Genomic DNA, 13,634 nt, shown 5'->3' on the forward strand with positions numbered 1-13,634 from the left:
AGCTCCTACCTAAGACAATCGCCCAAAAAATAAAAAATAATATGGCTCTCAGAAAATGGCAACACAAAAACAAGATTTTATTCTGTTCAAAAAGGCTTTCACTGTGTAAAACTTAACAAAAACAAAAATAATAGACACATTGGGAATCGGCACGTCTGTAACAACCTGCTCTATAAAATAAAATCACATGAGATGCCAGCTCAGATGAATGCTGTAAAAAAAATAAGAAAAACTATGCCAAAATAGCCATTTTTTTGTCACCTTTCCTTACAAAAAGTGTAATACCAAGCGATCAAAAAGTCTTATGTACCCCAAAATGGTACCAATGAAAACATCATCCTGCAAAAAGTGAACTCCCACATTAGACAATCACTCAAAAAATAAAAACCAATGGCACCTGTAAACAAAATCCATCAAAATCTGCTTCAAAAGCCATATGGCGCTTCTTCCTATCTGAGTGCTGCCATGAGACCCTACAGCAGTTTACCACGACATATGGGGTGTTGCCGCATTCAGGAGAAAATAGGTAACAAATTATGTGGTGCTTTTTCTCCTGTTACCCTTTGTGCAAATAAAATTTTTTGGGCTAAAGCAACATTTTATTGGAAGAAATTGAACTTTTAATTTTCAAAGTGTTTCCAAATTCCATAAAACGCCTAGGGAGTCAAAGTGCTCAGTATCACGTAATGTATTAATACATTCTTTATGGTGTGTAGTTTCTAAAATGGGGTCACTTTTTGAGGGTTTCCATTGTAGGGATACATCAGGGTCTCTTGTATACAAAATAGTACCTAAAAACCATTCTAGCAAAATCTGACTCTAAAATCCATATAGTGTTCCTTTCCTTCTGATCACTGTCACGTGCCCATAGAACAGTTTACCACCACATATGGGGTATTTCTGTAAAATGCAGAATCAGGGTAATGTACATTTGCAAGAAAAAGTATATGAACCCTTTGGAATGATATGGATTTCTGCACAAATTGGTCATAAAATGTGATCTGATCTTCATCTAAGTCACAACAATAGGCAATCACAGTCTGCTTAAACTAATAACACAAAAATAATTAAGGGTTATTGAGTGCAAAATGATGGGAAAAAACTATTAAAAAAATTAAGCACAAAGCCTCAACATAACAAAATGTGAAAAAAAGTTTGAGTTTTAAGTACGCACGCACGCACACAATCACACACTAAATGAGCTGTTCAAATAATAATAATAATTTCACTATTAGTAATAATCATTTAACCCATTAATATAATATACTGTAAACCTTTTAAAGAGGTTGTCCGCATTTTTTATATTGATTACCTATCCTCAGGATAACTCATCAATATCAGATCAGCGGGGAGCCAACTACTGAACAGTGTTTTCTTCTCTGCTTATCTGCTCGCCATCAACATTGCAATTCAAGTGAATAGGATGGAGCTCTCCCACTGAATTTAATGGGGATGAAAAAGTTGCAATTACACCTGCTCTCCGCTACAGTGGCAATGGCCAACAAGGGTTTTCTAGAGGCTGTTGTAATTTTTCACACAATAGATTTATTTATAGTATTCTACAGTATAATTCTCTGTTTAGCAAAAATGCTAATAGTTATAATATGGGGAGATACATAAAAGTATAAAATAACAGGTAAATACAGTAGATTAACATTCATAGTGTTACCTTTAGTATGACAAACAGGGAGGAGACGGAGTAGGAGAGAAAAAAGTGCACAGCAGGGAACTGAAAGGTAAATGGAAGGGAATAAAGAAAGGTACTATAATCAATATTCTTTTGTTAATGAAGTATTTATCAGTTTCAGGCATTTATTATTTTTGTTCAATTTACTGTCCCATGGAAGAATTCAGCTGTCCATCACCCAAACACTGGAGCGAAAGAGGTAGTACCCACCTACCCACTCGAGAGCCCTGGCCCTGAATGGCATAAAAAAAACAGGTGTGCGCTCCGCATCGCCATCAGTGGCAAGGTCCACATATCCACAGATACGTGGACCAGTAAACATGGGCAGGGTCGTTATAGCTCCCTAATTGCCCACTGGGTAAATGTAGTTCTGGCTGGCCTTAAGGGGAAAGCGGTTTGGCGCACATCCTATGCCACCGAGGATTGATGGACGTTTCTTGGTGCTTCCTGTTGCCTCCTACTCTGCTTCCTCCTCTACTGCCTCATCATCCTCCTCTATGTCAGTGTTACTACCTGAAAACAGGGGCTCAGTGGAATCACAAGGTGAAGGAAGTCACCAGATGGGGCACGGCCAGTAGGGTTGAGCGAACCCGAACTGTAAAGTTCGGGTTCGTACCGAACTTTAGGATTTTAGACCCCGGACCCGAATCCGAACTTTTCAGTAAAAGTTCGGGTTTAAGTTTGGTGTTCGGCGATTTATTGCCACTTTTTTATTTCAAATCCAAGCTTGAAATACTACAATTTGTCAGTGTGAAATAGAAGCTTGCAAAACTTCAATAATTTTCTGGGTTTAAAAAAACAACCATTTTAAACAAAAAACTAAATTTGCAGCCTTGCTGCATCTGTCAGTGTGTGATAAACGTGTTAGATACTGGTGTTCTGTTCTGTTATTTTAACCACCTCAGCCCCCCTAGCTTAAACACCCTTAATGACCAGACCACTTTTTACAATTCTGCAGTACACTATTTTCACGGTTTATTGCTCGGTCATGCAACTTACCACCCAAATGAATTTTACCTCCTTTTCTTCTCACTAATAGAGCTTTCATTTGGTGGTATTTCATTGCTGCTGACATTTTAACTCTTTTTGTTATTAATCAAAATTTACCGAAATGTTTGCAAAAAAATGAAATTTTTCACTTTCTGTTGTAAAATAAAAAATAAAAAAAACTACATTTCTATATCAATTTTTCTCTAAATTTATTGTTCTACATGTCTTTGATAAAAAAAAATGGTTTGGGTAAAAGTTATAGCGTTTACAAACTACGGTACAAAAATGTGAATTTCCGCTTTTTGAAGCAGCCCTGACTTTCTGTCATGGAACCATGAACCAGACGTACAACCAGAGATAAGTGGAAATAGAAGGCTTTAATGAAAATCAAGCTGTAAGCAAAAGTCCAAACGGATGGCTAAACCGAATCAGGGTCTTGCGAAGCCAGAGGTCAGGAACCAGAAGGGTAGTCAGACGAAGCCAGGATCAGGAACCAGCAGGGTAGTCAGACGAAGCCAGGATCAGGAACCAGCGGGGTAGTCAGACGAGGCCAGGATCAGGAACCAGAAGCAGCAGCAGTCTTAGAAGCATGTGAACACAGGAGGACCAAGCAAGGAACTGAAGCCACAGACCTCCTATATATATGAGCTAGGCATCCAGCTCCTCCCAGTGGGAAGGAGAAGCCGCAGGGTGGGAGGCTACAAGAAACCCAGAAACCAAGATGGCCGCCAGCACATGTCAAACGAAGGAGGACAGCAAGAAGGTAAGACCATGACACTTTCTGAGCACCTGTCATGTTTCCTGAGGTTCTACAATGCCCAGACAGTAGAAAAACCCCACAAATGACCCCATTTCGGAAAGTAGACACCCTAAGGTATTTGCTGATGGGCATACTGAGTTCATAGAACTTTTTATTTTTTGTCACAAGTTAGCGGAAAATTATGATTTTGCAGCCTATGCTGCATCTGTCAGTGTAAGATACAAGCTTCAAATACTGCAATAATATTCTGGGTTTAAAATAAAAACACCCATTTTTGGCAATCCACTACATCTGGGGCCTATGCTGCATTTGTTAGTGTGACATACAAGAATAACATTCTGCAATAATATTCTAGGTTTAATAACACCCATGTGAAATACAGTACATGCATTAGATACTGGTGTTCAATTCTGTTATTAAAAAAAACACCCATTTTGGGCAAAAAACTAATTTTACTGCCTTTGCTGCATCTGTCAGTGGGAGATACACGCTTTAGACACTGGTGTTCTATTCTGTTAATAAACACCCATTTTGGAACTTTGCTACATCTGTCAGTGTGAGATACAAGCTTGAAATACAGCAATAATATTCTGGGTTAAAAAACACACCCATTTTTGGCAATCCCCTACATCTGGGGCCTATGCTGCATTTGTTAGTGTAACATACAAGCTTGAAATACAGCAATAATATTCTGGGTTTAATAAAACACTTTGCATCTGTCAGTGTGAGATACACGCGTTAGATCCTGGTGTTCAATTTTGTTATTTAAAAAACACCCATTTTGGGCAAGATCCTAAATTTGAGAAATATGAGGAGAGCGTCAAATAAGGGACGTGGTTCCGGTCGTGGTGCTGCTGGTGGAGCTCCAGTTGCAGGGAGAGGACATGTTCGATATGTGACAGCTACACTCACAAGTGAAACACCTTCCTCAGGTGCGAGTAGGTGACAGAACTTTCAGCAGTATTTGGTCGGGCCTAATGCGGCTCTACGAATAGTGAGGCCAGAACAAGTGCAGGCGATAGTAGATGGGGTTGCTGACAGTGCCTCCAGTTCCTTTACATTGTCTCCCACCCAGTCTCCTGCTGAAAGATCAGCGTTAGCACCTGCAGCCGATGTCCATCAATTTTTCACCTCACCCCCTTGCAAATCAGCCAAGCAGTCTGAGCCCCAAGTCATGCAGCAGTCTCTTCAGCTTTTTGATGACTCTGCTAGCAGGGTATCCCAGAGCTATCCACCTAGAAGTGGAAGAGATTGAGTGCGTCAAAGCCAAACCACTTATGTTTAAAGATTAGTACATGGGAAGACCACCACAGCACGTCTCGGATGATGACTAAACACAGGTGCCAACTGCTGGGGCTTTCGAAAGTGTGCAGACCGACAAGGAGGGCAGGGATGAAGACTTGGTGGAAGATGAAGTGGAGGATGATGGGGTCCTCGACCACACATGGAATCAAGGTCATGCGAGTGACCTTTGTAGTTCAGAGGAAGAGACGGTGGTCGCACAGAGCCACCAGCACAGCAGAAGAGGGAGCAGGGTGCATAAGCAGAGCGTCCGTCCCCTATACAGTACGCCTGCTACTGCCCATCACAGCAAGGGACCGAGCACACCAAAGCCAGCTCCAAGTAGTTCCCTGGCGTGGCAGTTCTTCAGACAATGTGCTGACGACAAAACACGAGTGGTTTGCACGCTGTGCAATCAGAGCCTGAAGCGAGGCATAAACGTTCTCAGCCTTAGCACAACCTGCATGATCAGGCATCTAAGTGCAAAGCACGAGCTGCAGTGGAGTAGACACCTCAAAAACAAAGAAAGGTCTCTGGCTCCTCCTGCTTCCTCTTCTGATGCAGTCTTGGCCTCTTCATCCACTTCTGGAGTGACAGTGGCAACTGCCACCCCGCAAACAGAGAATCTGCCAGCAACCTTGGTCACCAAGCATCTCCACAATGTCCCACGGAAGCGTTCCTCTCTCCATCTCCCAAACACTGGAGCTAAATAGGAAGTACTCATCCACGATCCCTGACCATAAATGTCAGCATTTCAAAATTACTGTCCTTTGAAATGCTGTCATTCTGTCACGTAGAGACAGAGAGTTTTAAAAGCCTTATGGCGGTGGCTGTTCCACAGTATGTCGTGCCCAGCCGCAACTACTTTTCCAGGCATGCCATCCCTTCCCTGCACAACCAAGTGGGGGACAAAATCAGGTGTGCACTGCGCAACGCCATCTGTGGCAAGGTGCACCTCACTACGTATACGTGGTCCAGTAAGCACGGTCAGGAATGTTATATCTCCCTAACAGCACACTGGGTAAATGCAGTGGCGGCTGGGCCTGAGGCAGATAGCAGTTTGGTGCATGTCCTTCCACCACCGAGGATTGCAGGGCGCTCCTCTTTGCCTCCTGTTGCTTCCTCCTGCTTCTCCGCTTCCTCCTCCTCTACCGGCTCCTGATCCGGTCAGCGTAACACCTTCACCACCAACTTCAGCACAGCCAGGGGTAAACGACAGTAGGCAGTTTTAAAATGTATCTGTTTGGGGGACAAACCCCACACCACGCAGGAGCTGTGGACGGGCCTTGAACAACAGACTGATGAGTGGTTGGTGCCAGTGAGCCTCAAGCCCAGCCTGGTGGTGTGTGGTAAGGGGCGAAATCTTGTAGCAGCTCTGGGACTAGCCGGTTTGACGCACATGCCTTGCCTGGCACATGTGCTGAATTTGGTGGTGCAGAGGTTCCTAAAAAATTACCCCGATATGTCAGAGCTGCTGCATAAAGTGCAGGCTGTCTGTGCACGCTTTTGGCATTCTCACCATGCTGCTGCTTGCCTGTAAGCGCTGCAGTGTAACTTCGGCCTTCCAGCTCACCGCCTCATGTTCTACGTGCCGACAAGGTGGAGCTCCACCTTGCGCATGCCGGCCAGACTGTGCGAGTAGCAGCAGGCGATAGTGACGTTTCAGCTGCAGCACGCACGGGTAAGTCGTTCTGCGGAACAGCCCCACTTCACCACCAATGACTGGGCATCCATGCAAGACCTGTGTTCCTTGTTCCACTGTTTCGAGTACTCCACCAACATGGCCAGTGCTGATAACAGCGTTCTCAGCATTAATATGGCACTTCTATGCCTCCTTGAAAAAATGCTTCTGGCGATGAAGGAAGAGGATGTGGCACAGGAGGAGGAAGAGGGATCATTTCATAGGTTTTCTGGCCAGTCATTCACAAGTGGCTACGAGGGTGGGTTCCTGCACCCACAAACGCCAGGTACACAATTGTCCAGCCAGGGCACAGTTCTGGAGGATGACGAGATGGAGGATGAGGAGGAGGAAATGGAATAGGAGGAACTGTGTTCACAGCAGGGTGGCACCCAGACCAGCTCATGGTCATCACTGGTGCATGGCTGGGGGGATACAGAGGACACAGACGATACACCTCTGACAGAGGACAGCTTTTCGTTGCCTCTGGGCAGCCTGGGACACATGAGCGATTACATGTTGCAGTGTCTCCGCAACGACCGCCGAGTTGCCCACATTCTAACTTGTGCTGATTATTGGGTGGCCATGCTTATGCATCCCTTTTACAAGGACAATTTACCGTCCTTAATTCCGCCACTGGAGCATGATCGTAAGATGTGCGAGTACAAGTGCACGCTGGTAGATGCGCTGCTGGTGGCATTCCCACCTGACAGCAGATGCACTGTGAAAGCACAAGGCGAAGGCAGAGGAGGAGGAAGAGGTTGCCAACGCAGCTGGGGCACCACTTGTACCTCAGAAGGCAGGGTTACCAAGGCCGAAATGTGGAAAAGCCTTGTCAGCACGCCACAACAACCAGCACCACCAGCTGATATGGAACGTCTTAGCAGGAGGCAGCATTTTAGCAACATGGTGGAGCAGTATGTGTGCACACTCCTACACGTACTGAATAAAGGGTCTGTCCCCTTCAGCTTCTGGGTCTCCAAATTGGGCACATGGCCTGAGGTTGCCCTTGGAGGTGCTGGCCTGCCCTGCATCCAGTGTATTGTCTGAACGTGTGTTAAGCACGGCAGGGGGCGTTATCACAGACAAGAGCAGCAGTGTTGGCTACCTTGTCCTCCTCCACCGCCGCTTCCACCGCCTCCTCAAACTTCTACTACTTATGGACCTCCACCTCATAAATCAAGATAATTTTTGGGAATTTGTACGTATATTTTTTTATGTCATTTCACTAATTTGTCTTTTACATATTCGGGTGAAATTCACCAATTTTTAAGTGTAATATGCCACTGCTATACCTAGTAGACAGGTAAAAAAAACAACACTATTTTGTCTGTTACATATTTGGGTGAAATTTACTAATTTTGGGGTGTAATATACCTCTGTTCTACCTAGTAGACAGACAAAAACATTTAACAAATTTGTCTGTTGCATTCTTGGGTGACATTTGACCATTTTTGCTGTTATTAAACCTCTGCTCTGCATAGGTGACAGGGACATAAATTTTAAAAAGACATCTGTTACATTGACAGGTGACATTTTACCAATTTTGCCGTATACAAACCCCTGCTCCATATGGACCTCGTCCTCCTAGATCAAGATTAGTTTTTATTTTTATGTATTTTATGTTATTTGAATCATTTCCCTATCCACATTTGTTTGCAGAGCACTTACCATGCTCGTTACCACATTTTGCTGGCATTTGCAGCCCTCTAGCCCTTTCCATTACATTTTTAGAGCCATTTTAGTGCTCAAAAGTTCGGATCCTAATTGACTTCAATGGGGTTTGGGTTCGGGGTCAAGTTTGGGTTCCGAACTCGAAATTTTTTGTAAAGCTTGGCGGAACCCGTCGAACCCGAATATCCAGGTGTCCGCTCAACTCTAACCGCAAGCACCTCAGAAGGAAGGGTTAGCATGGCTGAAATTAGGTATTCCGTCCGCAACTAGCAATTATTATACTCCAGCGCAGTTAGTGCATTTTCTTTGCCATTTTCCAATGTTTTGGGACCTCCAAAAAAAAGAAAGATTATTAAATTAACAACAAAATGTTGCTACCTCCTCAGAAGGAAGGGTTAGCATGGCTGAAATTAGGTATTCCGTCCGCAACTAGCAATTATTATACTCCAGCACAGTTAGTGCATTCTCTTTGCCATTTGCCAATGTTTTGGGACCTCCACTAAACAAAAAAAATGAAAGATTATTAAATAAAAATAAAATTGGGCTACCTCCTCCGCCTCATCCGCCTACACCGCCATGTCCACCTTCTCAACTTGGACCTTCACCTCAAGGCTCAAGATTATTATGTCTTATATTGGCAGAGTAGAGAAGTATACCAGCATCACCCATGAAAATGGCTATAGGTCACCCAGAATTAACAGACAAAACAAATACAGTGTTGGCTTCCTCTTCCACCTACACCGCCATGTCTACATCCTCCTTAACTATCTACTTCACTTGGACCTACGCCTCCTGGTTCAAGATTATAATTATTATTATTTTTTATGTATTTTATGTTATTTTAAGTCATTCCCCTATCCACATTTGTTTGCAGGGCAATTGTACTGCTTTTACCCCCATTTTGGATCGTTTTCAGCCCTGACTTTTTTTACAGACATTTTTCAGCCCTAAAGTTCGGGTCCCCATTGGCTCCAATAGGGTTCAGTGCTCAGGGTCAAGCTCGGGACCTGAAGCGAACTTTGAAACAAAGTTCGGCCAAACCCATCGACCTCGAACATCCACTCATCCCTACTGATTAATATTCAGTTTTTACTGTCAAATAACCTGCAGGAGATTGCAGGCAAGAACAGCAATAATATACATTTTGTCCCTTCACCCAACCAGCCAAACTAGCCATCCAACCATACCAGCAACAGCCTTTGTTTAAAGGTGCAGCGCGGCCATAACAATCTTTATTATTAAATGAAAGGCAGCTGTAGGCTAATTGACCACAAACTGCCCACAGCACGGCTGCTCTGCCTGGCCCTACCCAAAGGCAGACTGGCCTGGGTATACCTGATTTATAGAAATTCATGACAAATTAATTTGTAACAAATTAAATTTCTTGGCTAACTTCGGCGATGTTGCCGAATTGAATTTTCAAAACTTTGCTCATCTCTAGTCATGACAAATAATCATCCTAGTGGGAGGTGGAGCCAGAAAGAACTTGGTCCTGAGGCACACTGGCAAGCATGGTAAGTTGCATGCATGCTTACATACTGACAGGTATTAAGCAATCTGATATTTGCCATATAGCCAGTGTTTTAGACCCTCGCTAGCAAAGCAAAATGGGGGAATGTTTTCCTGTTGCCAAAAGGGAGGCCAAATTGCTGCATCACCAGGAAACACTGTTTGCACAGCTTGTTGCAGCTTTCAGCGGGCAGATGCCTGCCACCCATGTGTCTGACCAGGAGACCACTCTCTACCCCTTTGACAAGTTACCCCTCTCCCACTGTCTCTGCTAAAATAAGCAGCAGCCAGTACAGTCTTATGAACATGCTCAGTAAGACTGACACAAATCAAGAAACAGAAATCTCCTAAGGGTACTTTCACACTTGCGGCAGAGGATTCCGGCAGGCAGTTCCATAGTCGGAACTGCCTGCCGGCTCACGCAAACGGATAGCATTTGTCAGACGAATCCAGATGCGGATTTGTCTGACAAATGCATTGAAATACCGGATCAGTCTCTCAAGTGTCATCCGGAAAAACAGATCCAGTATTTATTTATTTTGCATTTTTAAAGGTCTGCGCATGCACAGACCAGAAAACCGGATCCGTTTTGCCGAAACACTTAATGCCCAATGGAAATTAATGCCAACATTCAGTCAAGTGTTTAGGATTTTTGGCCAGAGATAAAACTGCAGCATGCTGTGGTATTTTCTCTGGCCAAAAAACTTAAGAAGGACTGAACTGATGTATCCTGATGCATCCTGAACAGAATGCTCTCCATTCAGAATGCATTGGGATAAAACTGATAAGTTTTTCTCCATTGTTTAGCTCCTGTGACGGAACTCAACACCGGAAAAGAACGCTAGTGGGGAAGTACCCTAACTTAACAACAAGTTTCTGCCCTTCTTGGGCTGTGGCCTTTCTGTGATACATACTGTGTTCCCTGACCACATGGACTTCTGGGCAGCTAGATTGGAACAGTGGCCAGTACTGGCCCAGCTTTCTCTCGCTTTACTGTCTTGTCAATCCTCCAGTGTCATCTCAGAGAGGGTTTTCAGCATGGTGGAATCCGGAAACCCCTCAGATCAGACCCCCCATAACAGACCTTTATTCCTCCTAAGATCTCAGATCAGACCCCCAATTCCTACTAAGATCTGACACCCAAGCTACATCAGACAAATAAATAAAATAACTTACCTCTCCTGTTAGATCCGCTCATCCTGCACTCACCACTTCCAGGTCTACTTCCAGGCCCCGCCCTGCACTGTGACATCGCACAGTTTAAGGTCATAGTGTGGGTCTATGTACACTACGTCCTGATGCTGTATGTGGTCAGAACACAGTCCAGATTGGGGACCAGAAGAACAGCAGGGAACCGTGAGTACAGCCAGTTCATTGCTTTACTCATCACTCCCTGCACCTCCTGCATACTGGAAACAGTCCTTAGCATTCACACCATAATAAACACTGCCATCAACCTGCTATTCCCTCTGCTTTTAGGGGCAAAAATGTGTCTTCTAGTCTGAAAAATGTGGTATTTTAATTTACACCAGAAAAGTGCCATAAATATTACCAGAATCTAGTCCAGCTAGGCCAGCCATTAATTCTGGTGCAATTATTAATAGGCCATTGTTGCTTTCCATGAAAATATACACATTAACGTTATTTTGTTATTTCTATTTGCAGTCCATGTGGATTGAAAGAACAACATTTGCCACAGCTTACAGGTTACCTGGAATACTACGTTGGTTTGAGGTTACATCAATGTCACATGTACGTGCAATATACTTTTTGCTTTAAGGCATTTGAGACATTTCAAATTTTTTACTAAATTTGCAAGCTTTCCTTTCTTTCTAGACAACCATGAGTCCTCTTGATAATGCAATTGAAACTATGTCCGCAACCAATGAGAAGATACTAATGCTTATAAATCAATACCAGAGAGATGAAAATCTGCCAATTAACCCACTCTCCATGTGCCTGAATGGAATTGTTGATCCAGCAGTCATGGGTGGCTTTGCAAAATATGAAAAGGTAAGAAATGATATATACTATGCAAATATTCCATTCACCAATATGCAACTAGTGAGCGACAGGGGTCATATTCGAATCCGTGATATTTCGCAAATATTTTGTAGAATATATATTCACAAATTCGGATATTCGTTATATTCTACATTCTTTCTTTTTTACGTGAAAATTGGCAAGATAATGATCGCGTAATATGCCAAATATTGCGAGCTAAATACAGGTGTGGGTCAAAAACAAATATATGGCACTATAGTATATAGTGCTATACATTTGTTTTTAGAATATTCGTAATTTTTTCCATCTGAACACATGATAGTCATTGGCCCACAAGCAACTTAAGCAGGGAGGAATCATGACTTCAGATGGAACAAAATGACGAATATTCCTCTCTTTTTATTCTTCATTGATACTGTGTTTAGGAAGAAAGCTGACTGTCAGGGGAAGGGGGACTGGGAGATCCCATGAGTAACAGGACTACTGCTCTCATAGCATATTAGTTGGACTTCAGCACTTATCTTGCACTGGAGATGCTTAGTTCAGTAATGATTTTAGCAAAATAAATGGATCAGTTCAGATAAGTGACCCTGTTTTTTTTTTGTTTAAAAAATATTTTTTGAATGAATAGAAGTCAAATACAGACTTGTATATTGGAAACAAGAAAATTAAGAATAACATAATAGACAAGCATTTGGTCAATACAGAGTAGTGTTGATCACGAATATCGGCACTACGAGAATTCGCTAATATTTAGAATATAGTGATATATATTCGTAATTTCGAATATTCAAGATATTTTTTTTAAACTTTAAACAGTACACATGATCCCTCCTTGCTTCTAGCTTGTGTGCCAATGCGAAGGCTGCATTATCTTTGATTTTAGGAGTACTGTTGATTAGGAATTTTCGTATAAAATATTTTCGTATTGCAAATTTTATCAATTGCCAATTTACACAATGAAGAAAATAATGACTGACATAACGAATTCTCCAATTTGTGAATATATGGCAAATATTTTGCCCAAATATTTGCGAAATATCACGAATTTGAATATTGCCCCTGCCGCTCATCACTAATAAAGAGGTGCATAATAAATTAGAATACCATCAAAAAGTTTATTTATTTCAGTAATTAAATTCAAAAACACATATTATATAGATTCATTACACACAGAGAGATCTAATTCAAGCATTTTTTTTAATTTTAATGTTGATGATTAGACTAACGAAAAACCAAATGTTAGTATAGCATACATTTAGAATATTATATAAAGATCAATTAAAACATTTTTAAAACAGAAATGTTAGCCTACTGAAAAGTATGTACAGTATATGCACTCAGTACTTGGTTGGGGCTCTTTTTGCATAAATTACTGCATCAATGTGGCGTAGCATGGAGGTGATCAGCCTGTGGCACTGCTGAATGTTATGGAAGCTGAGGTTGCATTGATAGTGGCCTTCAGCGCATCTGCATTGTTGGGTCAGGTGTCTCCCATTTTCCTCTTGACAAAACCCCATAGATGGTGTTTAGGTCAGGCAATTTTGCTGGCCAATCAAGCATAGTGATACTGTGCTTATTAAACCAGGTATTGGTACTTTTGGCAGTGTCAGCAGAGGGAAGTATAATGTGCTCTAAAATAATGTGCTCATAATGTGCTCAGCGTAGACGGCTGCGCAGACTTTGGACTTGACATAACACAGTGGACCAACATCAGCAGATTGTAGGGCTCCCCAAACCATCACTGACTGTGAAAACTTCACACTGGACCACAAGCAACTTGGATTTTGTGCCTTTCAAATTTCCCTGCAGACTCTAGGAAATTGATTTCCAAATGAAATGCTAAATTTACTTTAATCTGTAAATAGGACTTTGGACTACTGTGCAACAGTCTCGTCCTTTTTCTCCTTAGCCCAGGTAAGACACTTCTGGCATTGTCCATTGATCATGAGTGGCTTGACAAAATGAATGCGACAGATGTAGCCCATGTCCTGGATATGTCTGTGTGTGGTGGCTCTTGAAGCACTGACGCCAGTGGCACTCCTTGTGAA

General features: G+C 42.6%; 1 protein-coding gene across 3 annotated transcripts in view; it reads left to right on the forward strand.

The window, feature by feature from the left end:
* DOCK2 (dedicator of cytokinesis 2) overlaps positions 1-13,634 on the forward strand; it is a 1,177,826-nt gene that overhangs the window by 971,448 nt on the left and 192,744 nt on the right. For all 3 annotated transcript variants that reach the window (XM_044280877.1, XM_044280878.1, XM_044280879.1), the window contains 2 exons: positions 11,245-11,331; positions 11,416-11,592. In XM_044280877.1, coding sequence (XP_044136812.1) covers positions 11,245-11,331; positions 11,416-11,592 — 264 coding nt within the window. The remainder of the gene's footprint in view (positions 1-11,244; positions 11,332-11,415; positions 11,593-13,634) is intronic.

This window comes from Bufo gargarizans, chromosome 2 (genome assembly GCF_014858855.1).
Source record: "Bufo gargarizans isolate SCDJY-AF-19 chromosome 2, ASM1485885v1, whole genome shotgun sequence".
Classification (NCBI taxonomy): Eukaryota; Metazoa; Chordata; class Amphibia; order Anura; family Bufonidae; genus Bufo; species Bufo gargarizans.